This window comes from Mustela nivalis (assembly GCF_964662115.1).
Source record: "Mustela nivalis genome assembly, chromosome: X".
Taxonomy (NCBI): Eukaryota; Metazoa; Chordata; class Mammalia; order Carnivora; family Mustelidae; genus Mustela; species Mustela nivalis.
This window is the reverse complement of record NC_139040.1, coordinates 68,964,550-68,989,133: the sequence shown is the minus strand read 5'-3', so window position 1 is coordinate 68,989,133 and position 24,584 is coordinate 68,964,550. Positions and strand designations below refer to the sequence as shown.

General features: G+C 46.5%; 3 protein-coding genes across 10 annotated transcripts in view; 2 read left to right on the top strand and 1 right to left on the bottom strand.

Moving 5' to 3' along the window:
- Window positions 1-1,456: 1,456 nt before the first annotated feature.
- On the top strand, window positions 1,457-13,428 carry ARR3 (arrestin 3). 3 transcript variants are annotated; one of them, XM_082716201.1, is made up of 17 exons: window positions 1,457-1,509; window positions 2,469-2,506; window positions 2,771-2,801; window positions 2,953-3,013; window positions 3,212-3,256; window positions 7,684-7,883; window positions 8,011-8,070; window positions 8,249-8,316; window positions 8,981-9,116; window positions 9,306-9,390; window positions 9,654-9,726; window positions 10,115-10,252; window positions 11,776-11,859; window positions 12,126-12,149; window positions 12,338-12,390; window positions 12,623-12,695; window positions 13,266-13,428. In XM_082716201.1, exons 2-17 carry the CDS (start codon window positions 2,490-2,492, stop codon window positions 13,360-13,362), a joined length of 1,245 nt encoding a protein of 414 aa, XP_082572327.1. In that variant the 5' UTR covers window positions 1,457-1,509; window positions 2,469-2,489; the 3' UTR covers window positions 13,363-13,428. The 3 variants fall into 3 exon arrangements, 2 of the variants coding, with proteins under 2 accessions (XP_082572327.1, XP_082572328.1); XR_014306924.1 differs by lacking the exons at window positions 1,457-1,509; window positions 12,126-12,149 and having other exon boundaries at window positions 2,452-2,506; window positions 2,771-2,849; window positions 11,776-11,876; XM_082716202.1 differs by lacking the exons at window positions 1,457-1,509; window positions 12,623-12,695 and having other exon boundaries at window positions 2,452-2,506; window positions 2,771-2,849.
- Window positions 13,429-18,246: 4,818 nt separating this feature from the next.
- PDZD11 (PDZ domain containing 11) lies at window positions 18,247-22,087 on the bottom strand. Of its 4 annotated transcripts, XM_082716236.1 has the most exons (9): window positions 21,976-22,087; window positions 21,703-21,826; window positions 21,440-21,607; window positions 20,779-20,878; window positions 20,256-20,339; window positions 19,752-19,808; window positions 19,361-19,459; window positions 19,067-19,127; window positions 18,247-18,899 (listed from the first exon to the last, which is right to left on the bottom strand). In XM_082716236.1, exons 4-9 carry the CDS (start codon window positions 20,863-20,865, stop codon window positions 18,865-18,867), a joined length of 423 nt encoding a protein of 140 aa, XP_082572362.1. In that variant the 5' UTR covers window positions 20,866-20,878; window positions 21,440-21,607; window positions 21,703-21,826; window positions 21,976-22,087; the 3' UTR covers window positions 18,247-18,864. The 4 variants fall into 4 exon arrangements, with proteins under 4 accessions (XP_082572362.1, XP_082572360.1, XP_082572363.1 ...); XM_082716234.1 differs by lacking the exons at window positions 21,703-21,826; window positions 21,976-22,087 and having other exon boundaries at window positions 21,407-21,492; XM_082716237.1 differs by lacking the exons at window positions 21,703-21,826; window positions 21,976-22,087 and having other exon boundaries at window positions 21,403-21,485.
- Window positions 21,534-24,584, top strand: part of KIF4A (kinesin family member 4A) — a 120,997-nt gene continuing 117,946 nt past the window's right edge. The window contains exons 1-3 of one of the 3 annotated variants that reach the window (XM_082716138.1): window positions 21,534-21,683; window positions 22,020-22,160; window positions 22,270-22,384. In XM_082716138.1, coding sequence (XP_082572264.1) covers window positions 22,041-22,160; window positions 22,270-22,384 — 235 coding nt within the window. In that variant the 5' untranslated portion in view covers window positions 21,534-21,683; window positions 22,020-22,040. The remainder of the gene's footprint in view (window positions 21,684-22,019; window positions 22,161-22,269; window positions 22,385-24,584) is intronic. The other 2 variants (XM_082716139.1, XM_082716140.1) reach the window with 2 other exon arrangements.

The following is a 24,584-nucleotide window of genomic DNA, read 5'->3' as shown; positions in this document are numbered from 1 at the left end:
TGAAGACAGAAATGGGCTGAAGCCTAGTCCAAAAGTACATTGATTCTGAAGCCTCACCTTCCCCACAGGCACCAATCTTGGCAAGTGTATGTCCAGCATTAGTTTTAGTCCCACAATGGTCCCTGCAGAATCTGGGCTTCCAGCTCTATCTGAAAATCCCTGAGAAGGGCAGAGTAATAGCAACTAAAAGACAAGCTCCTGGGGTGTGTATTGGCAAGGAATGGCAAAGGTTAACACAGTTTGCTGTACAAAAAGAATACAGGACAGCTGCCCAGCAGCCACAGTAGAGAGCAGGAGGTAGGGAACGCCCAGCCCTCTGAGCCATAGTCATGGCCATGCTCTGAAGAACATACTTCCTGTTGTGGAAGGTGGTGGGCATCTATGTATAGATACTAAAGACCAGCCAGCTCTATGAGGGGTTGAAGGCAGGGTAGGGTCCTGTAGTCCCAGAGATTGGAGGTTCTCTCTCTACGGTCTCTATGTCCACAAAGCCTGGACCTGCACCCTGTGAGGACAGCCAAGAAAGGAAGATTATTTTTGTTGCTGCCATTGTGGGGGTCCTGGCAGCTGTAGGACAGAAATATCTCTAATTCCATGAGTGGTCATATGAGGCAAGGGAAGCTGCTTAGAGCCTCTAGCATGGACTTAGTTTCAGGGATTGGGGAGAGTCAAAAACTGGGTGGGAAGGTTTGCTCTAGGTGGGAGTGATACAGATGTCAATTACCTATTCCCTCCACATGCAACGTCCTTCCAGGAGAACCTGTCCCTGGGCCAAGAATCCTTTGTTACCTTCCTCTCCATCAAGAAACATTCGGAGCTCACAGACATGTGCACACACAGCACAACACAATCAGCCTCCCCTCCCCAGTCACCACTCCCACTTACAGGAGATTGACTCCTGCTGTGCACATAAGCTGGGATAATCAGGGTTTCTAAACAGTAGGCTTCAAGAGTCCCAAGTCCCACGTGGTGGGGGACTGAGGAAGGGGTACTCTTTCCCATACTCTTAGCCTTTGTGTGGCCTGTAATAGCTGATCAAGAGACATAGAAACACTAGAGGGTGACACAAGGCTCTCCTTTCAGAATCACAAAGACCCATACTTTGAGCCCTCCTATTTCTATCCCTCACCACGCTTTTCCTTTAATATCCCTGATTCCCCTTTGATCCTAGTCCTCAGATTCAAGGCCTCATGAGGCCAAAACCCTGTAGTTCCCTTTCGCAAGCTTCCCAGACTTTAACACCATCAGATTCAACCCTCTACCCCCACCCTGTCCCAACAGCAAGAACCTGCTAATCCTTAGCCACTAATCTTTTAGCCTTTAATCTGCTTTCCAAACTCTTGGCACCTGAGCTATTTATAAAGCAGTGTTTTATGCCCCCCCAACTCCATTCTCCTTCCCTGACCCCCACCAGTCTAAACATTCAAAGGACCTTAACTATAAGAGGCTGGGGAAGCGAGCATAGCAAACAGACCTGGAGACGGATGTGAGCCTCATCTCTCTCCCCAGGTAATAGTCCAAATTCCTCTATTTCTAGCCCATACTAGGTCCCATATCCTTTACCTTTAGCAACCCCAGGAATATATCAAGGAGCACTTGAGGGCACCTTTCTTGACACAATCAGCAGGCACTTGGGTCAAGACACCCTATGAGAGACCTCTGGAAATTCCCCAAATCTCACCCTTCAGTCCAGACCTGATATGCAACAAAGAGAAACACTAGACAGACATCCCCCTCTTTCTTTCTAAGGGTCCCCACTCCGAGGCCTAGTACCTGGGGACGTGGATGGGGTTAAGTATGGGAAAATTGGGGGAAGGTGAAGAGAGTGATGAACAGATGCAAGGAAGTCTTTCGACCTCAATAGAGATTTTTGCCACCAACAACCAAGAGAGTGAGGGCACAAAACCCTTCTCTCCCATGCTTTTTTTCCCTCTTAGCTGAGAGTTAAAGCCACTGTGAGGTGAACTTGGGCTCAGAATCCAAAGTAGGAGCAAAAGCAGGCAGAATCCATTTTTTCTTCATTCATTTATTTGTGTATCTAACAAACACATCTTGACACGTACTACTGTGTGCCAGGTGACGTCCAGCCTCATCCAGTCCAATTTTCCTCCAATTGTCTGGATGGAGGCATCCCTCCAGCCCTGTTCCAGACCAGTTCCTGCTCCATAAAGGTGCTCAAGAATGCCCCAGCTACTCCAGGAAACCATGCCCTTCCTGGAGAACAGACAGTATGGTTACTTGACAATTTGTAAAAATAGTTTTTCCCCCCATGTCTGGGATGGGTGATAGTATGACTGAATAAGAAATCTTGGCAAGAGGGATAATATAAAGTGCTTGATGGTGGCGAGGTGTCTATTTAAGGAGGAAAGATTACACCACATTGGGTGTGTCTGGATGGTATCCCAGAATGGGGCAAAGAGAATAGGAACCAAATGACTGAACGTTCCTCCTTCTTTCCGTCTTCTCAGAAAAGGCACAACGTCAACTCCATGGCCAACATCTCAAGGTAAGTAAGAACTCCTAATTCTCTGAATCTGTGATCTGTCCCTTACCTGAACCCAAGTACTTGCCTTTGGGGTAGAAGAGTTTCTAACCTCTCTTCTACTTACAATTTGAACTCTACTCCCTTTCATGCTTCTTGGGCCTCTTCTCCTAATCCTAGGAATATTTCCTTTTCTCCCCCACTTCCCTTCCTTTCCCCTCCCTTATTTTCCTCTTTACTTCTCTCCCAATGACCCTCCCTATTTACTTTCCGATTTTCTCTTTATAGGGTATATAAGAAGACCTGCTCCAATGGGAAGGTGAGAGAACCTGGCCTAGCTGGGCAAATTAGAGGGCAAAAGGGGCAGGTGGGTACCACCTTAAAGGTCTCAAAGGGTTTTTGCTGGGGGTTTCAGGGGAATCCGTTCAAAGATGATTATGAGAGTAACATGCCAGGTTCTTCCACAACAGCTTACTCTCTACCTGGGGAAACGGGACTTCGTGGACCATGTGGACATGGTGGATCCCATTGGTCAGTGAGTTCAAAAAGGGAAAGAGCCTGGGGAGAAGGGAATGGGAGCCCGGAACTAAGAGAAAACCAAGAAAGGAAAATGCAGAAGAGGAGGCTAATTAAAGAGGAAAATGGGAGGAACTATTTCAGGGATCCAATTCTGTTTCATAGTCTAAGGCTTTTTCCTGACTGCGGTGCCCTCTCTCTCTCTCTACACAGATGGTGTGGTCCTGGTTGACCCTGATTACTTAAAAGATAGAAAGAGTAAGTAAAAATTCTCTTGGACTTTGTATGTGCCAGGGACCCCAAACTGAAATGTCACCTATGCCGCAAGTAACCTGAATGAGTAGAGTGGATGAGTGTACCTGAGAGGTATAAAAAAAAACAAAAATCAGTGGGAACTGTGAATGCCTTGTCTGGTGGGGGCAAGCAACTGGGAATTTTAGCCCAGTGAGGCCAAATTTTCCGATTGTTGGAAAGGAACCGGAAATGAAGCACAGAATAAGACCGTCAGAGGCCCAAATTCTAAAATGATTATGGTACCTCTTTCCCAAATAATATTCAACATAGGTATATTTCTAAAACATAAACGAAATTTTATTTTTCAAAAGTACACAACATTTCCATGTGTACAAGAATTAAAAATAGTTTCTTTCTAAAATTTCTAGGTTTCCTTATTATTTTTGGTGGTCCCCTTGCTTTGTTGCTAAACTGAACATGGGCTTATTAGACTGGCTATAGAAAGATCCAGTATTCCAGAAATCCATATTTTCATGCAAATTTCCTGATCTTCAAATGTTGGCAGCTAACTAAACGACTTTTTAAGGCCTGGATAGGTCAAAAAATTTTTATTTTTACTTAGGCTGGATGTGACCTTCAAACTGCCATTTTGGGACCTCTGGGATATATCTTTCCACCTCTCCTACATAGGGAAAACCCCCTATCTTTTTTAGGGGGGAGGGGAGCCAAAGTAAAGAAACAAAGAAAACAATAGCTCCAGCAAGTAACAAGAGACATTACTCTGGTCACAGTACCATAGATCAACATTACACTGAAATATTTTTGCACTGCTTTTTAAAAAAATTTTTTTTTTATTCTGTGATTCAGTAAGCCTGAAAATTGGGTTTGGCTTGAAAAAGGTTGAGAACAAATTGATGAATATTAGTTCAAACATAACCTTTAGATCCTGTGAGATAAAATAACCTTAGTCTTTCTGATTAAACAGTGTGGATGAGCAGTCCAGCCAGTTCTAAATATCAGAAGAATTCTAGGGAATAGCTGGTAAATTAACCAGCTTAAGACTCTCAATTACTCTGTATTCTAAACATAAATAAATAAATAGAATAGAATAAAAAATAAAAAACACCCTAAATCATTTTTCCAAGTTCCTACAAAATCTTTAGAATAACCTTCAGAATAACCTATAGAAAGAAATACTTAGTTTAGAAAACGCATGTTGATCCAGAAGGAGGATGTCTTTTCCATTTTGAGTCTTTCTTTATGTCCCTTGGTAGAATTTTTTATGACTATTCATTTCATTTAAGTTGGGTATGTTTCTTCAGTTTGTTCCTTGGCTCTTCTATATGTCTTGTTCCTTTTATGAAGATGTTTTTATTCGTGAATGTTCTGATATTTTTTTCTCTCAAGTTTCATTTGTTGATGTATAACAGGCTTATGTTATATTACTGAGTGATAAAGGCCAGTTGTAAGGCAGTATAGATGTATTGTTTAACAAAAATCTATCTGGGATCTCTCTGTATTATTTCTTACAACTGCATGTGAGTCTACAGTGCTCTCAAAATAAACAATTCGCTTTCAAAAGGCAATGGCACAAAGGCCTATGGTAGTCTTGTGTTTAATTAGAGACATGAAGTGGCGATGCAGGTGCAAGAGATATTAACAGCAGTTATCTCTGCAGTACGTTGTATGACAGCAGAGCTTGGGTTTATTCTTTTTGTTTGTATTTTCTGGTTTTCACATGATTAAGAGGTACTGTTTGTCTAACAGACACAACCACAACCATAAGTTGATAACTTTAGAGCAGATGTTGAATTTTTAAAAATGAAAATGATCGATTTTCTTTTTTTTTTTTTTTTTAAGATTTTTATTTATGGGGCACCTGGGTAGCTCAGTCGTTAGGCATCTGCCTTCGGCTCAGGTCATGATCTCAGGGTCCTGGGATCAAGTCCCACATCGGGCTCCCTGCTCAGTGGAGGGTCCGCTTCTCCCTCTCCCACTCCTCTTGCTTGTGTTCCCTCTCTCGCTGTCTTGCTTTCTGTCAAATAAAGAAAACCTTTTTAAAAATTATTTATTTATTTATTCATGAGAGTCAGAGGCAGAGGGAGAAGCAGGCTCCCTGCTGAGCAGGGAGCCTAATGCAGGACTCAATCCCAGGACCCCGGGATCATGACCCGCAGCTGAAGGCAGCAGCTTAACTGACTGAGCCACCCAGGCATCCCGAATTCACACATTTTTAAAAGTTTCTATTGCCAGACTGCCCTCCAAAATGATTGTACCAATTGACTCTCCCTCCTGCAGTATATAAGGCCACCCATTGCCCTAGTCCTTATAAATACTACCATTATTATTACTTTCAGTCTTCATTGTATCTTTTCAATATAGATTTACTTTCCTTGTTCTTAATTTGAAAAGCAGATATCCTGGCTGTTCGATATTTTGATCTCATAAAAATACGAAATAAGTTGCTTTCTCCTAGTGTGTGGCTGTTGGTACTTTTCTTTTCTTGTGGGTCAGGGCTTTTGCACCCCATCCCATATTCCGCTAGTTCACTGACGCAGCTTGCTATTTGCCCCTCATCTTAGGTACCAGCAGCATAAGTATGAATTCAATTATAACTATCCGATTTCTGCCAGTATTCCTATAACTGTCGTCATCATTCACATCTATAATTACAGTTTCCAAAAGGATTTCTTATACATCAACTCCTCACAGGAACTCCTATGACCTGGGTTGGGCATACGGAAGTCTGGCTTTTGGAGTCACACAGTTAAGTGACCAGGGCAGCTCTGAACTCATTTTCTCTACCTGTGAAATGGAGATAATACTTCAGAAGAGTCGCGCCTAGCTGACTCAGTCTATAGAGCATGTGACTCTTGACCTCGGGGTCATGATTTCAAGCCCCACACTGGATGTAAAAGTTACTTAAGAAAATGAATATTTAGGGATGCCTGGGTGGCTCAGTTGGTTGGGCAGCTGCCTTTGGCTCAGGTCATGGTCCCAGCGTCCTGGGATCGAGTCCCACGTCGGGTTCCTTGCTCAGCAGGGAGCCTGCTTCTCCCTCTGCCTCTGCCTGCCATTCTGTCTGCCTGTGCTCGCTCCCCCCCCCTCTGATAAATAAATAAAATCTTAAAAAAAAAAAAAGAAAATGAATATTTAAAAAACAGTAATGATACTTCAGAGGATTGTTGTGAAGTCTAAATAACATATGCAGAGCTCCTGTTATTGACAGGTGAATTAACTGAGACTCACAGAACTTGAGGGATTCGTACAAGTCATACTCAAGCCGAGGTAGTCGGACCCTAGAGAATTCCGTAATAAATACCTTGTACCCACCGCCTGGCTTCCAAAAGAACTACAGAAACAAACTTGTCTCCCATGTGTCCTTCCCTAATCCCATTTCCCCTCCTTTTTCCCTCCTTCCCTCCCGGCCTCCTCCCCGGGAAACAACTATCCCGCATTTGGTGTTTATTATTCCTATGATGTTACTATACTTCTACCCATAGTTATATATCTGCGAGCAACTCTGGTATCGTTCTACATGCTCTTAAATTTCATATACACGGTATTGGATCATGGGTATCATTATGAAGCTAGCTTTCTTTTGACTCAGTAGTTTTTTTTGAGTTTTAACCATGCTGATACATGGAGCTCTAGTTCATTTAAACTCAGTTTAGCATTCTATTATATGAATATACCATAGCTGTATTACCCATTCTTTCTCTGATATTAAAATTATTTCTAATTTTATGCTACAGCAAATATAATATTGATGCAATGGACATTCTCATATGTATCTCCACATAAACATGAGCAAGAGTTCCTCTAAATTCTTCTTACTCATAATATATAAGCAGATTCCGTTTTACTCACTTTGGAGTTTCTTCAGAGTGTTTGTCCTAATTTACCCTCCCACCAGCAGTGTGCAATGAACTTCTATCGTTCCACTCCTTCACGAAGGAACTTCTAGACCTGAGCCAAAACCCAGAGTCGGATGCTTAACCGACTGTGCCACCCAGGCACCCTGACATGTTCTCACATCTCACTGGCCTTTCTATATCATGCCTCTCCATACTCTTTGCACACTTTTATATTGGGATCTTTAAATGATTGATTTTCAGGAGTTCTTTATATCTCACAAATGCGAAGATTTTTTATTGAAGTAGAGTTGACACACAACATTCATTAGTTTCAGGTTAGGACCGCTAAACTTTGGTTTGCTATGCATGGTACAAATGTTTTCTCCTGGGCTTTTGCTTGTTTTGTTGTTCATAAAGACTCCTAATGTAAAGAGGATTTAAATTTTACTGTAGTCTAATGTATTAATCCTTTTCTTCATGGCCACATGGTTTCAGTCATATTCCCTTGTCTCTCCATGTCTTCCCATGGGCCATTTAAGAACTTCCTATCTCCCTCAGGCATGACAAGTCACTCTCTTCCTCCTTTGCCTGCAGTGTTTGTCACGTTGACATGTGCCTTCCGCTATGGCCACGATGACTTGGATGTGATTGGTCTGATGTTCCGCAAAGATTTGTATGTGCAGGTGCAGCAGGTGTTCCCACCTGAGCCCACCAGCCCCCAAGGGCCCCTCACAGTCCTACAGGAGCGACTCCTGCAAAAGCTGGGGAACAATGCCTACCCCTTTACCCTGCAGGTACTAACCACCCCCCCAGTCCTGGGCAAGGTTTCCAGGGGGAGATTAAGAGGGGAAGCTAAAGAGGGAAAACAGAGGAAGGGGTTCCCTATTTCTCCTGTTTGCTGACCTCTTCCTGATTCCCCAGATGGCTGTTAACCTTCCCTGTTCAGTGACGCTGCAGCCAGGGCCTGAAGATGCTGGAAAGGTAAGGTCTGGGTTCTGAGAAAGGGAGAGAGATAGTCAATACCAGGAAGAGGGACAGGTGGACAGGGGGACAAGACTGCTGAAACAGACCCCTAAGAGATGGGGTCAGGCATTTCATTAGAGACCCAAGAGGAAAGGATAGTCAGAAATGAGTTCTCTTTGCCCCTGCCCCCTTGCAGGCCTGTGGGATTGACTTTGAAGTGAAGAGTTTCTGTGCTGAAAACCTGGAGGAGAAAATCTCCAAGAGGTAGTCTTTAGTCTTCTTCAAAACCCCTGCCTCCAGACTGGGCTAAGAAACAGATCCTGATACCAGGACTGAAAGAGCCCTACTTGTAACCACCATAGTAGCATCACAGCCGACTCAGAGGTCCAGCTCTGATTTCCCCTCTGGCTTCTCTTCCTTGCTCCAGGGCAGTCGGCCAGCTTCCCCTGAAAGGGCCAAAAATTAAATAATTTGGCTTTGCCAGCCCTATAGTTTCAGTTGCAGCTACTCAACTCTGCCATTGTAGTGTGAAAGCAGGCAGAGACAGTATGTAAATGAATGAGCCGGGCTGTCTTCCAATACGACTTTATTTATAGACACTAAAATTAGAATTTTATATAATTTCCACATGTCATGAAATATTATCGTTTTTTGAATTTTTTCAACCATTTAAAAATGCAACAACCGTTCTCAGCTTGTGGGCCATCCAAAAACAGGCAGCAGGCCACATTTGGCCAGTGAGCCATTGTTCACCGACTCATGGTATGGATGCCTCCACTGAGGGTCTAGAGGAATTTTCTGGGGGAAGCTCTACGCCACCTCCACCCCCACCCCACCCCAAGCAAGGACCAGGCCATGCCGTTGGCATGGAAAAAAGTCTGTGAGTCCCCAGGGAGATGTGTTGGCTAACCTCTTGGCCTCTACTCAGAGACTCCGTGCGGCTGGTGGTTCGGAAAATACAGTTTGCACCCCCAGAACCAGGCCCTGGCCCCTGTGCCCAGACGACTCGCCGCTTCCTTCTGTCAGCTCAGCCCCTACAGCTGCAGGCCTCGATGGACAGGGAGGTTTGTGAACCCCACTTCCTGACCTCTTACCCTGAAACCCCTCCAAAACCCTGATCCTTCACTGATTTCCTTCTTGGGTAGCCAGAGACGGAAGCCAGGGCAGCAACACTGTTAAGGAAGCAGGAATTCTGGGTCTCAATCTAAGGGTTCTCCCTCCAGCCTCATGATAAGCCTCTCCCTCTGCTTCAGGTTCACTACCACGGCAAACCCATCTCTGTCAACATTTCTATCAACAACTGCACCAACAAGGTCATCAAAAAAATCAAGATTTCAGGTGAGCTTCTTTTCCTATTCCCCCTGCACCTGGTTCCTAATCCACGGGTCTTTTTCCAAAATGCTGCCTCACTTACGCAGTCTGCATTCATCTAGACTTTCTCTCTAATGCAAGCTTACCAAAATGCCTTTCTTTGCCCACAAGCGCATCTCAGTACAACATGCATAGTGTACCCATATGTTGGGTCACATCTAAGGGCAGTGAGTTGGGGTTTTGAGGAAGACTGAATGATTATAGTCACGTGCTTTTCCCCGGCTGTTCAGTTGACCAGATCACAGACGTTGTCCTGTATTCCTTAGACAAGTACACCAAGACCGTGTTCATCCAGGAGTTCACGTGAGCTGGCACCGGGGCTGGGGGCAAGAGAGCCAAGGGGTGGGTTGGTGGGAAAAGTGTCAGGGACTAGAGGCAAAGGAGGGGGTTGGGGAAAGAAGGAAGAGGGTAAGAACCCATGACTGAGGAAAGTCAAGATGAGTGCTGGAGAGAATAAGAGGGATTCCCAGGAGAACTAGAGGGTGGATACCCACAAGAGGACCATCAAAACTCGGGGAGGTCAGGGGCATAAGGATTTCCCACCAGAGAAAAGTGTTCCCACTCTCCGCAGTTGGACATGCCCACTCTCTTGACTACTCCACTAGGTTTATGGAATTGTGCAATATGGCCTTGGGAATTAAAGTACGCATAACTGGCAAAGCCTAGCCTAAGTTCTTCTCTTCTTTTAAAGGGAGACTATAGGTGCTAACTCCAGTTTTTCTAAGAGCTTTGAAGTAACTCCGCTCCTGGCTCCCAACTGCCAGAAACAAGGCCTGGCGCTGGATGGCAAACTCAAGCACGGCGATACCAATCTAGCCTCCAGCACAATGTAAGCTCACACGTGAAGCCCAACCTCCATGTCCCATCCCCTTACCCATTCTTCATGCTGTGCATACAGTTCTTAGCTGTTACCTGTTAAGGAAGCCTACCCATTTTTTTTTAAATGTCCCTAGGCCAGTGTTCAGAGACCACTGCAGGCCTGAAAGCCATCAGGAAGCTAAATAATGCCCATGGGACCAATGCCCAGGCTTAGGTCACAGGGAGCAAAAGAAGAAGCAGTGAGGATAATTCCCTGTGTTGTATAATACTCTGTAGCTCACAAAGCTCATGCATGTCTAGAAGTGAAAGACTAGGAGATGAGAAATGGAGGAGGAGGACGACCAAAAGAAGGAGAATGACATAATAGGAATTGGTAGAATTCTGCCCAATCATTCATTTTGGTCCTATGTCTTTGAAGGCCCTAGTGCTAGGTATGTCTTCTACCAAAAGCCATCTGCCACCATCTGATGAATGTTATTTGTGTCCCCTACATTTATCCATACCTTATCAATCTTGAGGCTATAGATTGTTACTGCTATAAAGACCCTCAGAAATCATCCATACAGTATGATTTTATAAAGGATCAGTATTCCAGAGTCATGAAGAGACTTTCCCAATATCCTACAGTTTTCTGTGTCTTATTTTCCAATCAGTGAGTTTTTCAGGGAGCACCTGTTACATGCTCATTCCTATGCTAAGCAATGTGGGAGGATACAAAGACATTTTAGACAGCCTCTGCCTTCAGTCAATTTATGGCCTAGGCAGGGAACAAAGAGGAACGCCAATGCAATCTAAAGGTTAAATGTTTGTACACGTGGTTCAGATTAGAAATTCAATAGAAGTTAAAAGAAGCCGGCAGAGCTGGAGAGAGCTTCCTGGAGGAGACTGAATGACTTACACCTTTTTTTTTTTAAAAGATTTTATTTATTTTACAGAGAGTGAGAGAGTGCATGAGAGGGGAGAGGGTCAGAGGGAGAAGCGGACTCCCTGCTGAGCTGGGAGTCTGCTGCAGGACTCCATGATGGGACTCAATCCTGGGACTCCAGGACCATGACCTGAGCCATAGGCAGTCACTCAACCAACTGAGCCACACAGGCGCCCCTGAATGAGCTAGATCTTGAGGCACATGTAGGATCTGGATAGCAACAGAAACAGAGGAAGGAAAGGACATTCTAGATTGGGAGCACAGTATAGGCAAAGGCCAGAAGGTGGGAAACTGCATGGCATGTTCTGAGCATGGAGAGAGGGTCCGCTTAGGTTGTATCCCTGGTATTAGGGAATCAGGGCAGAAGAAATTAGAGAGGCTGGGTGAAGCCAGTTTGCTAAGGGTCATGAAAGCCACACCAAGTGGCTCTTCAGCAGAGGGTGACATGGTAAAACTGGACTTTAGGAATAGAAATGGAATTTCAGAGAGTAGGAGAGATGAGAGCTTGGAAGGTCTGTGAGAAGGCTGCACAGGAAGGGACTGAGGGAAAGAATGCTTTACTCCCCTCCCCACAACAAACACACAACAATTAATACTACCACCTCCAGTCTTCAACCTGGAATGGACAAGGAGCTCCTGGGGATCCTGGTGTCCTACAAAGTGAGAGTCAACCTGATGGTGTCCGGTGGAGGGTGAGTGATAGTTCAGGGTCTGTCTGGGCAGGGGCCAGGGAGCCACACTTGTTTTCCCTCCCGTTGGACTGACCCAGTCAAGCTGTTTCCCATCCCTTCTCCCAGACCAGTTTCCCAAAACCTGTGTGCTCAGTGAGCAAGCTACCTTCCCTTCCAGAAACCTCTCCTGTGGCTGAGTTGGCCTTATGATCCCTTATCCCCCAGGAAAACTAGGTTGCCACTTTCCATTTCCAGCTGCTAATTTTACCATGTCATTCTACCCTCAGCATCCTCGGTGACCTGATAGCCAGGTAAGAGACTCCATGAGGAAGCTGTGGGGGGAGGGGATGGAGCAAGAAGGGGAAGGTGAGGACATAAGGAGATCAAAAGTGGGCCAAAGGAGAGCCCGAGGACATCCCAGGACCAGAAAACCGAGGGGGAGAGGTTTCAGGAGTGGCCTCAGAGGGAGATCTGTGACTCTTCTTTGGAATCCTCGCAGCGACGTCGGTGTGGAGCTGCCCTTGATCTTGATGCATCCAAAGCCATCACATGGTGAGGGACCAGGCGGGACTGACAGGAACGGTGGGCCTGATTGCGGCGACCAAGCCGTTCTAATCTCCGGAATCCCGGACTGGCTGTGTGGGTAGAGAATGTAGGGCAGATCGGGTTCCTAGGTTTTCAGGGGGTGAGTGGGTGCGTGGGTGCGCACACGTACGCACCTTGGGGAAGGGAAGGGAGGAGAGGGTTAAAAAGGGAGGGGGGAGCGAAACAAGACATTTCTCAGTGGAACTGAAGAGCCCAGTGTCAGCTTCTCCGTGTGTCCCTCCCTCTCCATGCTTTGCTACAGAGGCTGCTAGGTAAGAAACTGTGAAGCCCGGAAACCCCATCCCCCTTTCCCCATTGCCACCCTCCATTTTATGACGATGGCAATGTTAAAAAGCTTCCCTGGAGTGTTGCTTTCAATACTGTGCGGTGGAAACCTATGGTTTAGCCGCGTGTCATAGTTCAGTGCTTTTCATACGCCCTCCACCCCCTGGTCTTCTCAGAATCCTCCTTTCCCCTCTTCCCTTCCTTACACCCTCCCGCCCCCCTCCCCCCGCCTTCGCCTTCGGTCTTTCATTCTACCGATCACTTCCCTCCCTCCCCCACCCTCCATTCTTGTTTCCCCTCCAGCACAATGGGTGGGTGGTGGCGGGGTTGGGGGGGGGGGCTTTTGTTTTGGGAGATGGGGGAGGGAGCGAAGGGAGACAAGCTTGAGTGGTCGATCCATGGGTTGGGGGGGTGGGGGTCGCTACCCAGAGAGGGCTTCAGATCTGAGTTGGAAGCGGAGAAGAGATCACTGTTCTGGAATCACAGGAAGGGAGGGAACGTGGATGATGCCCAGAGAGTTGTTCCTAACCCTGCGTTCCCCTCTGCTGCTTTGCAAGCTCTGAGGACATAGTCATCGAGGAGTTCACTGGGCAGGAGAACCGCAGGGAGGAGAGCCAGGAGGCTGTGGTGGTGGAGGGGGATGAGGGAAGCTGAACACCTCGCTCTGGTGCATCTGGGCAGGAGCACCACTGTAAAGCTCTAATAAATCAACTTGTCCAAGACGCGCCTGGCAATCTCTTTGGTATTTCCTTCTCCGGGAGGGTGATGGCATTACAGATAACAGCACCCTCTACCCCTGGCAGTGATGACTCCGAAGCATGTGCTTTTCCCCCAAGCAAGCCCCGACTTCCCTCTGGCTAAGCCACCTGCCCTCTGTGGATCCTTCAACTTGCCCTCTGGACCCTGGCTATCCCCCCCCCCACCCTACCTCCGCAGCCCCCCCTTTCCCCTTAACGTCACTGCAGCGATCTCTCCCGGATCATCCACAGTTCCAGGCAGGGCCTGAGGGGGCGTGGCCGTGCCCCCAACCCCCGAGTCCATGTGCAAGGTGATGAGCAGAAGGACAGAGAGCACACCATCCATCTGCCGCCATGTACAGCCTCGCACGCAGGGCCCACGACAAACCAGAGGCTTCTGGAAACCACTGAGCCGCCCCCTGCACAAGCCCAAACTCATGTGCCTGGGGGAGCAGAGCAAGGAGAAGGGGGGTATCTGGGTGGGGCTTTGAAGAACGGGAGGTGTGACTGGGATGGAAGAGTGTCAGGGGCGGGATCAATTTCCTCCTCCTCACTGGGGGTGATGGTTGGCCCACTTAGCCACCTCACAGTGGGGAAGATACCACTCCTCACCGGCTTCCTGTACTACACCTTCAACTGTGCCTGCCCGGTGAGCCCACCAGCAAGACATCACACAGAACATTTTGTCCCCTCCTCAGCCAACCCCCCTAGGGATTCGTCTCAAAGTTATCTATTGTAAGCATTGAGAAGTTGAACCAGGACAGCCTTCTCAAGGGCCATTCCCCACTTCTGGTTCTAAGACTGCCTGGTATTGGAAGGAGAGGAGGGGTGCAGAGTACCCAACCCTGGGTTGCAGGCAGTCATTGGACTGGACTTCCTAAGATCATGTGCTTGGGAGGACCAGATACTGAGTGTTCACTCTCGTATCACTAACTCTATACCTTGGCCCCTTAGGCCTATTCATTAATGGTTGGGCAGCTCTCTCTTGGATTATCTGTGGATAAATCAGGGGGAAAAAATATAGAACCTCCCCAAATGACCAAACCCTGCTTTGCTTCTCGTTTTCTCTGCCTCCGTCTAGTCTCCCCCTGTAACACAGAGTCCAAGAGGCTTTGAATCCTTAAGTCGGCTGCTCCATGGAGTCTTCTTTAATCAAGACAGTATATTGTGATTGGATCTGTCCTAGGATGGTAGGCCACTTGGTTTGTGGCCGTAGCAGCCACTTTTCAAGGACACGGTTTCCTTGATTCTTTTTGGTTTGCCTTTTAAGTTGTAACCTTTAAAAGGTACGTTTCTTTCCCTTCTGAGCATTTTTTTAAAAGTTTTTATTTACTTGTCAGAGAGAGCACAAGTAGGGGGAGCAGTAGACATTGGGAGAAGCAGGCTCCCGGACGAGCAAGGAGCCCAATGCGGGTCTCGATTCCATGACCCAGGGATCATGACCTGAGTCGAAGGCAGCCACTTAACCGACCAAGCCACCTATGCATCCCTCTCAACATTTGCTTATGCAGGTTCAGCTGCAGCTATGGGACACAGCTAGCCGGGAGTGCTTTTGCAGCCTAAATTTCTAGGTATACATGATTCAACTACTATAGTGGCTGGTCTACGACACCACAAGTGTGTGTTAAGCCATGTTTTATTTGAAAAGGGGATTGAGGGAAACAATAGGGAAGTTGGTAAGACTAGCAGAGAGGAAGGACAGGTACATTATTCTCTCTAAACCTCTACTAAGTGTTTCAACTCTCTGCAACACATTCTCTCACAGACATCGTTTTCAAGGAGACACGTTAAGTGGATAGATGTAGGAGCAGAAAGAGGTGATGATATCATCATCGCGTAAGTGGATAACAACACTGATCTGAACAATAGGTAAGGAAGAACTACGACTTCTGGCACACCTAGAGTTCAATTGCAATGGCGAGGATCTACTGTGCTGTGTTTACATGGGAGAAGTTTACCAGTTTCAGGGAACAGAAAGGTGATGGGTTCAAGGCTTCTATGGTTCATATCCTGGGGAGGCATCATTAGACTTCAGAAGGATCCGTCCCTAATTCACTTTGAGTTACCATTTACCACTATCTGGTGCCTTGTATCATTTCTCATTTGTCCAAACAGGTCTCTGCAGATGACAGGGAAGAAATACCCAGAGACCTCAGTGTGATGTTTGAAACCAGTGCCCAAATGGGTTAGAATGTGAAATATGTAATGCCCATTTCTCTTTGTACTTGTTGTACTCTTGTCTCTAACTACTTCTCACTGCTTATTCTTTTGGATAACCTTGGCTTGTCCTATCTTAGTGTGGGTACAAGGTTCATTTCCCCATCATGCAGCACAAAGGCCCAGAATCTCTGAACCTGGCCTTTTGCACAAGTGCACACATGCGCACACAAGCGCACGCGTGTGTGCGCGCACACACACACACATATACACACACATAGAGTTATTCCAGCACATGGCTTCCACTCTGCCATCCAGAATTCATTTCCACTGAAGAGTTCTCTTTTCTCCCAGCTTTGCTGGGCTAGGGAGTGTAATGTAGAGAAGGCAGACTTCCTTTGCTGATTTGATGGCCAGGGCTGACTGCTATATTTGGTAAAATGGGACTAACCTCAGCCAACAACAGCTCCCTGATCTTCCTTTGGGCAAGAGATAAGATCAGAATTCTTCGGTTTCCTAGAAGCTGCCCCCCTGGTAGCTGAGATTTAACCCCAGCTACATCCCTCTTACCTTAATACACACTACAGTGGTGTAAATTCAACTGGAGTCTTTCATAGAGCCAGGCATCAAAAGACATTGACTCTGTCTAATCTGATGACTTTGTTGCATTTGGGCTTCCCAATAATCCATCTCCCCCACCCTCAGATTTAAGATTTAAATTCTTGGCTACTGGGGGCGCCTGGGCGGCTTAGTCGGTGAAGTGTCACAGCCTTCCACTTGGGTCATGGTCCTGGGGTCCTGGGATCGAGCCCCACATCAGGGTCTCTGCTCAGTGTGTGCATGTGTGGGCGGTGGCGTTCCTGCCTTTCCCTTGGCCTCTACTCCTCCTCCCTGTGTTCTCTCACTTTCAAATAAATAAATATTTAAAAATATATACATACATATTTGGGTACTTACCAAGCTTTCATACAATTCCTGAGCTTAGGAGTTAAGATAGAACCCCCAAGGGGCACCTGGCTGGCTCAGTCAGTGGACCATGTGGCTCTTAACATCAGGGTCACTGAGTTCCAGCCCCACGATGGGTGTGGAGCGTACTTAAACATTTTTAGGGGCACCTGGGTTGTTAAGTGTCTGCCTTCAGTTCAGGTCATGATTCCAGGGTCCTGGGATCAAGCCCTACATTGGGTTCCCTGCTCAGCAGGAAGCCTTCTTCCTCTCCCACTCCCCCTGCTTGTGTTCCCTCTCTCACTGCGTCTGTCAAATGAATGAAAACTTAAAATTTTTTAAAAACATAACTCCCGAAAATGCTATTGTTTTTTCTCAACTTCATCTCGCAGCTATGGGGGGTGGAATGTTCTTGCAGGGCCCAGGCAACCCACCTTACCTTCTCTTGACTGCTAAAAGTCATCTCTAGGGGATGCCAGCCTACGGCAGCTGGGATACCTCAAAGACAGTTAGAGTTCATTCCCTGTGGTTTCTTATCTACACCTGATAAACCACTGGTCCCTGGGCCTCAGCCTGTTATTGTTCGTCTTCTCCATGCTATGCCTGTACCGTTACAATGCATTAGCATCCTGCCCATTCCAGGTATCTCCAAGGGAGAACAAATTTAGCGCAGGCTTTTTGCCTCTCAGGCCCATGGCACCTAGCTGGGACTTTTTACCATGTCTACCACAGTTCTTAGAGGAGTTGTTTTTAAACCTGTAAACTGCAGGCAGAGTACGTGACCTCGACATTCAGCCCACTCAGCCAACAGGCCTTTGGGCAAGTCTCAGCCTCCAGTTTTTCAGATGGCTACTGGGGGGCAGCACAGCAAGCAGGAGCAGGAGCCTAATTTCCCAAGGAATGTGAGACTGCCTCCAACTCCACTCCCAAGGGCATTGCTACCTGCCAGTAGCACGTAGTAAAGCTGAGATGGGATGTATAGAGACAGCCAGAACCTACTCATAGCCATATACTGTTTAGAACGGTTTCCCACATTTGAAGACTTTTTTTAAAAATTCAGATTCCCAGGTTCCACCCCAGAACAACAGAATCACTCTCCGGGGCCAGGGCGTGGAAATACACATTTAAGCTTCCTAGGATTCTTTCACGGCAAACTGGGGACTTTCATCATGGGGGGGGACTTCACCCCATACCTCATTAGAAACCTTTCTGTTCTGAATGGGTATTTTAAAGATGCCAATGGAAATGGCATAAAGTGTGGTCTGGAATCGCTAACAATGAACTGGTAATGAAGATGGTGTTGGAGTGGAGAAAAGGAGGGAAGTCAATAGTATCACTCAGCCTACAAGTTGGAAATTAGTTCCTACTGCTGTCCCTGAAAGGAATGCCTCTAAGCCTCTCCCTTCATTTGTGTCCCAGATCAAAGATCCTGGGGAAGACGACAACTACCTTAATATCACATCCCTGCAAAGAAAAGCCCAAAGTTCATGAGGGAAGGGGCACTGTTTCTTCCAGTACTCACCTCACCCTATACCATTCCTCAGTTACACTGAAGGGAAGGTTCCTGCACATTCCTGATGGACTGGCCAGATACAGTTGTGCTCATACTTCCCACTGGCTTCTCTCCTTGGAAGAGCTTTTATTTTTGCCTCAACAGCCTTTAAAACCCAGTCAGTATCATCCAAAAGTCACACCGACATTTCCTCAGCATTGCCTTTTATTTTGGAGGGCAGGAGGGCAGGGGAGACAAGAGGATAGGAGAACAGAGATGGGATAAACAATCCCAGGAAGTCTCTGGAGGGTCTGAGACAGGTAGTACAACAATGGGATGAGATGGAAGGCCCCCAGGATTCTTTTTGCTACTGATTTCTAGACTCTGATGAAAATGAGAGGGCAAATGTGTAGTTGGTTAGCACACGGTAGTCAATAAACATCAGTTGCCTCAAGATTCTTTCTTCTATTGATTTCTAGTCTCTAGTGAACACGGTGTGACATGTGCAGTTGTCTAGCACGTGGTCCCCAATAAATGTCAGTTGCCTTTTCTAGCTGGGCTCTCCACAGGCTATATCTAGAGATCTCCATTCTTCCCATTTCAGGGAATGAAGCCCACCTACAGAATGAGGGAACAAGAAGTACAGAAGAGTCTGGGTAATGCAGTTGGCTAGATGGCTTGGTGGTGGGGCCTCACTGTGTCCCCAGCCTCCCCACTCCACTCTGCCAGGGTGGGGCTGAGAGTAGAGTTTCCGAAGAGGCTTCCCTGAGTCCTAACCAGCTTGTCCTAGAACATTCCATGTGGAGCACTATGGGCTGCAACTCTCTAGTGTACAGTCCTCTCTTTCTGACGATGATAATCTGGGGAAAAGGAGAAAAGAAAAGGAAGACAAGAACGGGTTACTTTCAGGCCTGCATTCCCAGTTCCCTATCCCCAGCTTCGTGGCAGCGGGGGCTTTAGTAATCCATATTTAAAGAGTTCCTACCCAGGGCCCTCCCAGGTAAACAAAAAAGTGAGTGGCACTTACTGTAGGGAAAGAAGCGGACACGCATGCTGATCTCACGGGCTGTCTTTAGGATCTCAACGGCCTGGAAGGAACACAGCAGCTTGTACAAATGAAGATACGATCCAGAACAGTATCATAACAAGAGAAAAATCATTTGCTACTCCAACCTTCCAGGTCACTACTGGCTGCTCTTCCTAATGGACTTCCTTACTGGAGACTCCTTCTTATCAAGTTAGAGACTAGGCTAATCCTGTCCAACCTTTCCTACACCAGGGATGACTTCTCACTTCACCAAAGCCCAGATGCTGTGCTCACCTTGCTGTGTTCAATGTCTTGGAAATCCACATCATTCACAGCTAGGACTTGGTCCCCTTCCTGAAGTCCTGCCCGATGTGCATCTGAGTCGGGAATAACCTGTTGGCAAGGAGAGAATACATGAGATTGAGGTTGAGAGAATTTCAAAGGCTGTAAGTGAAATTAAGTGCTATTCAAATGTAAGGTGCTAGCATGCATGTGTGTGAGAAATGTAAGGAAACAGATGGTTTGCGAGGGGAGAAGTTTTACATGAGAAAGGGTGTCCCCATGATGCCCCTTCTGTAGGTCTACTCTATCATTCTCCTCCCAGGCCTTTGGACACTAGGGTTCTGCAATCTGGTAATTTAACAAAGGGAATGAGCAATCCATATTGCCTACCAGGCGCACATACCTTGGAGATAAAGATTCCTAGCTGGGAGGCCTTTCCTCCTCGGATATTAAATCCCAACTGTAAGAAAAGAGCACAGATCAATATAGGTCATGCACACAAGAACATCTAATAGCATCACTGTATGCCAGCCTGGCTTACATGTTCCTCAGAGAGGAGTCAGAAATTATGGAAGTGGTATCTCAGATTTTCTGCCCATTAAAGTTTCCTTACCTTCCTACCTGCTTTCCCATCAATTCCCTCAACCACTGTCAACTTCTGGGCCTGGTACAGACAAAGCTAGCCTGGATTAAGACACAATTGTTTCAGAGCACCTGGGTGACTCAGTCGGTTAAGCATCTTGCCTTTGGCTCAGGTCATGATCTCAGGGTCCTCAGCAAGGAGTCTGTTTCTCCCTCTCCCTCTGCACTCCCCCAACCTGTGCGTGCACACATGCGCTCTCTCTCTCTCTCAAATAAATAAATAAAATCTAAAAAAAAAAAAAACACAATTGTTCCATAGGCTCACCTGAGCTCCAGGGGGCTTCTTCAGTGTGACAATTCGGGGCAGAAACTGGGTCAACTCATTGTTGTAGTCTGGGTGATACACCCTCTGCAAGACACAGCAACCCCAGAAATCAGCCTTAGATTTTATACACATCTTCACCTGGACTAAAAATGTATCACCTTGAAGTCAGGAAAAGGTGCGGCCATTAACTTAGTTGTAAGCAGAACAGCTAACACTGCCCAAATGGGGAGGTGGATGGCAGGGGGAAATGTTAGCAGCCCAGGAGCTCCCCCACCTCTGTGTCTTGAGAGAATAGAAACTAGGGCTCTGAAATTCCAGAATTCTCTGGTGTGAATGTACTCTGGCAGGAGGATACCATTAGAAGCTCCCAATGGGCTCAGTTGTTCAGAATCCAACTTCTGGGTCCCCTGGCTATAACAAAGGCTAGAATTCACCGTCTACTGAGATTTCTAACCCTGCCATTCTACCTTTCATAAACCATCTCATGCCCACAGGGATGAATTCCCTCCTCAACCATTCCCACCTCATGAGGCGGAATCCATGCTGGGGGATTCTCATAGGCAGGCAGGAAAACCACGGGGTAGTCATCGTAAGGAATTCGGCTGTCCATCTCCAGCAAGGCCCTGGAATGGAAGGAAGGGTGAATCAAAGCTGACAAAAAAAAAACAAAAAAAAAAACAGTTCACTAGGGTCAGCAGTCCAGCAAGTTTCAAAAAACAACTCCACTCCACCCCAAGGGTGTCAGACTATGGGCTCAGCCCACTTCCTGGTGACAGAGACTGAGAGAGAGAAAGAAGAAAAAAGACGGAAGAAAACAATTAACTTTGCTGAACATCTGGATGCCAAACAACTTGTTAGTTACTCCATAGAGATGGTCTCCTTTCTCACAACAGTCCTGAAAAAAAGATGTTACCGTATTCATTCCAGAGAAGGGGAAATCAGGAACGTCTAATTTCGAAGTCCAAAGGAGGGCTGCCTCCAATATCCATAGGGACTCGGCACCGCCCCACATCCCGTAGTCGTGATCAGTAATGGTGGGGATCACCAAAAACGACCCCTCCTCCACCGCCAGCCATCCTCCAGGTCCCCGCCCCGCATTCCGCTGGAGTCCCGCGCATAAGCCGCAGTACACGCCAGACCACCTCACCTACCCGCAGGCCTCAGGAACCTCAAAAGCCACTCACCGCAGATCCAGTGTAGAAACCGGAAGCGGATGCTCCGGTGGGTCGGAAGGGGCGGGTTCAGGGTGCGGCGCGCAGGTCCTCCCCTTCCCAACGCGTCTTCCTGCGCGCGCCGACGTGCGTGCTTGTCCCGCAATCTGTCTGCGCTCCGATTGGCTGGCGCCTCAGGGACTGATTTGAAACTTGGCGGTTAAAGCTCGGGTCGGGACAGGGCGGCGGGAGACCGGGAAAGGGACGTTTTAGTTTGGTGAGTTAAGGGGGCACACCTTCGCTCAGGATCTGCCTTTCCTGTTACGCTGGGGCTTAGGTTCTTTGTCGACATCTCCGCTGGGGGCTTTCCTTTTCATTTCAGACTTCATTTCTCTCTCTTCAGAGCGTGGGGCTGACGGGCTGTCCGGTCGTGGCCAAGTCTGAGGGTCAGTGACTCTCCGCAGGCAGCGATCCCGCTGGGGACGGGGAGGCTGCCACCTATACTGCCGAGTTCCGTAACGCATCCCACCCTTCAAGGCGGGCGGGAACTCCCACCCCTCCCGACCTACCAAAGATTCATCAGCAAGTATCTTTTCTTTTCCCCTCTGCGCAGAGACGGTGCTGCGGTAGGATCATGAAGGAAGAGGTGAAGGGAATTCCTGTAAGAGTGGCACTGCGATGTCGCCCTCTGGTCCCCAAAGAGATTAGTGAGGGCTGCCAGATGTGCCTTTCTTTCGTACCCGGGGAACCTCAGGTGCGTAGGAAGAGTCCTGGGCCTGCCTCTGAACAGCTGGGGTCAAATGGCAGTAGGGGCGTGGTCTCGCCTTGCATTTTTCTTACTCCTTGTCCCTTGCCTTCTCTAGGTGGTGGTTGGTACTGACAAATCCTTTACCTACGATTTTGTGTTTGACCCGTCTACGGAACAGGAAGAAGTCTTCAATACAGCAGTAGCTCCACTCATAAAAGGCATATTTAAAGGTGAGGCTATTTGATTCTTCCACCGGTTCTCGAGCGTATGTTTGGTGTCAGCCGTGGTACATGGGTGCTGCAAATAGAGGAATGGATGAAGCGTGAGTCCTGCCTTCAAAAAGCCCACAGCCTAGGAACCAACTCAGTATCATTTGTGAATGTCTGTAGCCTTGGTGCTAGTTTTCTACTGTATTTGCTTTCTGTGTTTCTGCCCCTCTTTGACTTGTATATATATTTTTGTTTGTCCTGGAACTTCATTAGATTCTAAGCTCTTTCATGGGTGCTGAAGATGATCATTTGCCAACCTACTTAAGGCCCAGGTACTCTGAAGCCTGTTGAGGATTCAGAGAAAAATTATATAGCTTTCAGGCCCTGGAAGAGTAGGAGTGGAAGTAGATGACTACATACGTAATTTTAAATACATAAAACATTTTAACCTTTTTGCACTTACCTTTAAGAAAAAATATTTTAAGAGTTAAAAATACACAATAGAATCAGTGCTGCAGTAGAAGTAGCACTGCTTTCAAAGTGTTATGAAAACCAAAAGGATGGCACTAACTCTGTGTGGGAGATTAGGGGTGAATGTAACAGCACAGGCAATCTTTGAGAGAGATCTTGCATGATGAATGGAATTCTTTTAGGTGAAGAAGGCTATTTCCTAAAGTGTCTGAGTCCTCTGACCAGTTAATTATCTTTATTGAATAAGCTAAGACTTTAGTGTTGTTGAAGACCACAGCATGAAAGCAGGGTTCTAAAGAAGGGAGCAGTGCCTGAGGGGTGTTTAATTACTATTATTTCAGTACAGAGGCTATTCAGGATTCAAAGCAGAGGTCTATGTAAAAGAAGTTAAGCCACTTCACACCAGTCCCTTAAAGATGAAAGGCACATTTGTACATCATGTAGTCTTACTTTGTATCCAAAGAAAAATGCTTTCCAGAAATTTCTCTAAGTGAACTTCCAGTGTCCATTTAAATTTTATTTCTGATACAGAACTCACTGACTCACAAGGTGGTCCCGTTGTTTGGATTTTGGACAACTCCAATTGCACTAGATTATATTGAGATGAAATTTGCTTCCCTATAATTTCGGCCCATGATATTAGTTCATCCCTCTAGGCAAATTCACATATTTTTTCCACTTTTTAAAATGATGTTGTGGCTCAGAGGACACTGAACACTTCGCTTCACATTTTTAAAATATTAAAGCAATAAAGTCAAACTTAGAGAAATGTTGCAAGAACAGCATAAAGAACTTTTTTTCCTGAATCACTTGAGATGAAGTGTTGACATGATGCCCCCTAAATACCTCAGTGTATATTTGCTACAATCAAGGGCTTCCTCCTACATAACTACAATGTAAGCATCAAAATGATGAAATTAGCATTGCTGCATTACTACCATCTAGTCCTCAGACTTCATTCAGGATTCAGGTTTCACCAGTTGTCCCAATAATGTCCTTTAGAGTAAAAGGATCTCGTTCAAAAGCACTTGTATTTAGTTGTATTGTCTCTATCTAGTCTCTTTCATTCTAAAGTTTTTTCAGTCTCTCTCTTTTTTTTTTTTCTAATTTTGTGATCCTGATTCTTGAAGATCACCAGTTGTTTTGTAAGCTGTTTACCATTTTTGGTCTGTTTGCTGTTTATTTATGACTGAATTCAGGTTGTATATCTGTAGCAGGAATATCACAGAAGTGGTGCTGTGTTCTTCCCATTGAATCCTGATGGGTAGCACTTGATTCGTTTCATTACTGCTGATGTTCATTTTGATTGTTCGATTATGGTGTTATCTGCCAGGCTTCTCCACCATAAAGTTCATCTTTTTCCTATTTACGCATTTAGAAGACAATTATGTGAAATAAGTCAATCAGAGAAAGACAGCTATCATATGATCTCCCTGATATGAGGAAGTGGAGATGCAACTTGGGGGGTTTGGGGGGTAGGAAAAGAATAAATGAAACAAGATGTGATTGGGAGGGAGACAAACCATAAGAGACTCTTAATCGCACAAACAAACTGAGGGTTGCAGGGAGGTAGGGAGAGGGTGGTGGGGTTATGGACATTGGGGAGGGTATGTGCTATGGTGAGTGCTGTGAAGTGTATAAACCTGAAGATTCACAGACCTGTACCTCTGGGGCTAATAATACATTATATGTTTATTAAAAAATTAAAAATTAGGGGCGCCTGGGTGGCTCAGTGGGTTAATCCTCTGCC